The sequence below is a fragment of the Volvox carteri genome (assembly GCF_000143455.1).
Source record: "Volvox carteri f. nagariensis unplaced genomic scaffold VOLCAscaffold_24, whole genome shotgun sequence".
Lineage (NCBI taxonomy): Eukaryota > Viridiplantae > Chlorophyta > Chlorophyceae > Chlamydomonadales > Volvocaceae > Volvox > Volvox carteri.
In genome coordinates, this window is record NW_003307567.1 from 1,116,007 (window position 1) to 1,117,188 (window position 1,182).

At 59.0% G+C, this 1,182-nt stretch overlaps 1 protein-coding gene across 1 annotated transcript in view; it reads right to left on the reverse strand.

Annotated features, from left to right (window-relative positions):
* Positions 1-279: 279 nt before the first annotated feature.
* Positions 280-1,182, reverse strand: part of VOLCADRAFT_105151 (uncharacterized protein) — a gene marked incomplete at both ends in the record, with an annotated part of 13,315 nt that continues 12,412 nt past the window's right edge. Inside the window, 2 exons of the mRNA XM_002951576.1 lie at positions 280-558; positions 774-879. Of these exons, the coding sequence (XP_002951622.1) occupies positions 280-558; positions 774-879 (385 nt within the window). The remainder of the gene's footprint in view (positions 559-773; positions 880-1,182) is intronic.

Genomic DNA, 1,182 nt, shown 5'->3' on the forward strand with positions numbered 1-1,182 from the left:
TGCCGTTTACATTGCACATACACATATGTACTTTCCCCCTGATAAGAGATCAAACATAAATACATACATATATACATGCATGCATGCAAACAGGATTTCGGGGTAAATCGATAAATCGCAAACGGAACCGCAAGCGCCTGCCTGTCAGTCCGTCCGTCCGTCTGTTGCGCAGAGAGTACCTCTGCCAGTCAGTCAGTCAGTCACTCAGTCAGTCAATCAGTCCAGGCATATAAACGATTCATTATTCCTGTCGTACATCGTTCGTACGTTTGACAATATTCACATGATGCTACAAGACTTGCAAGGGCCCGCTTTGGACTCGGGAACCACCTCAACCACCGGACGGCCACCAGCGCCGCCGCCGCCACCACCACCCGCCGGCCCCGCCGCAGCCGTCGACGCCGACGGCGGCGGCGGCGGTGCCAGCTGACGCCGCGCCGGCGCATTTGCGGCGGCTGTGATTGCCGCCTGCGCGAAGACCTGCCCCGCGGTGGGCCCGCGGGCTCGTTCCATCGCTCTCTTTCGAAGCTGCTCGTGCTGCGACTCCTCCAGCGCTTCCTGCTCACGTGCCACAACAATTCACATCATCATCATCATTACCACCACCACCACCACCGCCACCACCCAATTTATCCATGCGCATTGCCTAAATGCTTTTGTCCTATTGGGCTGTTGGATTGTTAGTTGTTAGTTGTTAATTCTTAGTTCCCCTCCCTCCCTCTCCCCTCCCTCTCCCCTCCCCCCCTCCCTCCCTCCCTCCCTCCTCCACCGACCTGTTCTGCCCTCAGCGCCTGCTGTCTCCGCGCCTCAGCCAGCCGCCTAGCAGCCGCTTCCAAGTCCGATTGTGTAGCCACCCAGGGCCTAGAGTTGGCGCGGAGGCTGCGCGAAGGGGATGAGGAGGAGCGGAGCGGGGGTTTGGGGTTTGGCGGGAGGCGGGGCGTGAGGAGGCGTTGGAGATGAAGGCGGTTTCGAGATGGCGGGAGGAGGGGGGCGGATGGCTGGCCAGGTGGTGGGGGGGGGCGCCCTTAGGATCTTGCAAAACACATGCACGCACACGCACACACGCATACAGCAAATTCAAATTAATACCGGAGAAATTGGTTGGGGTGGGGGAATAGGTGAAGGTCTTTGCCGTGATTCGAGCAGGTGATGGCTTGGAGAGGGGGAAGGGGTAGCGGGGTA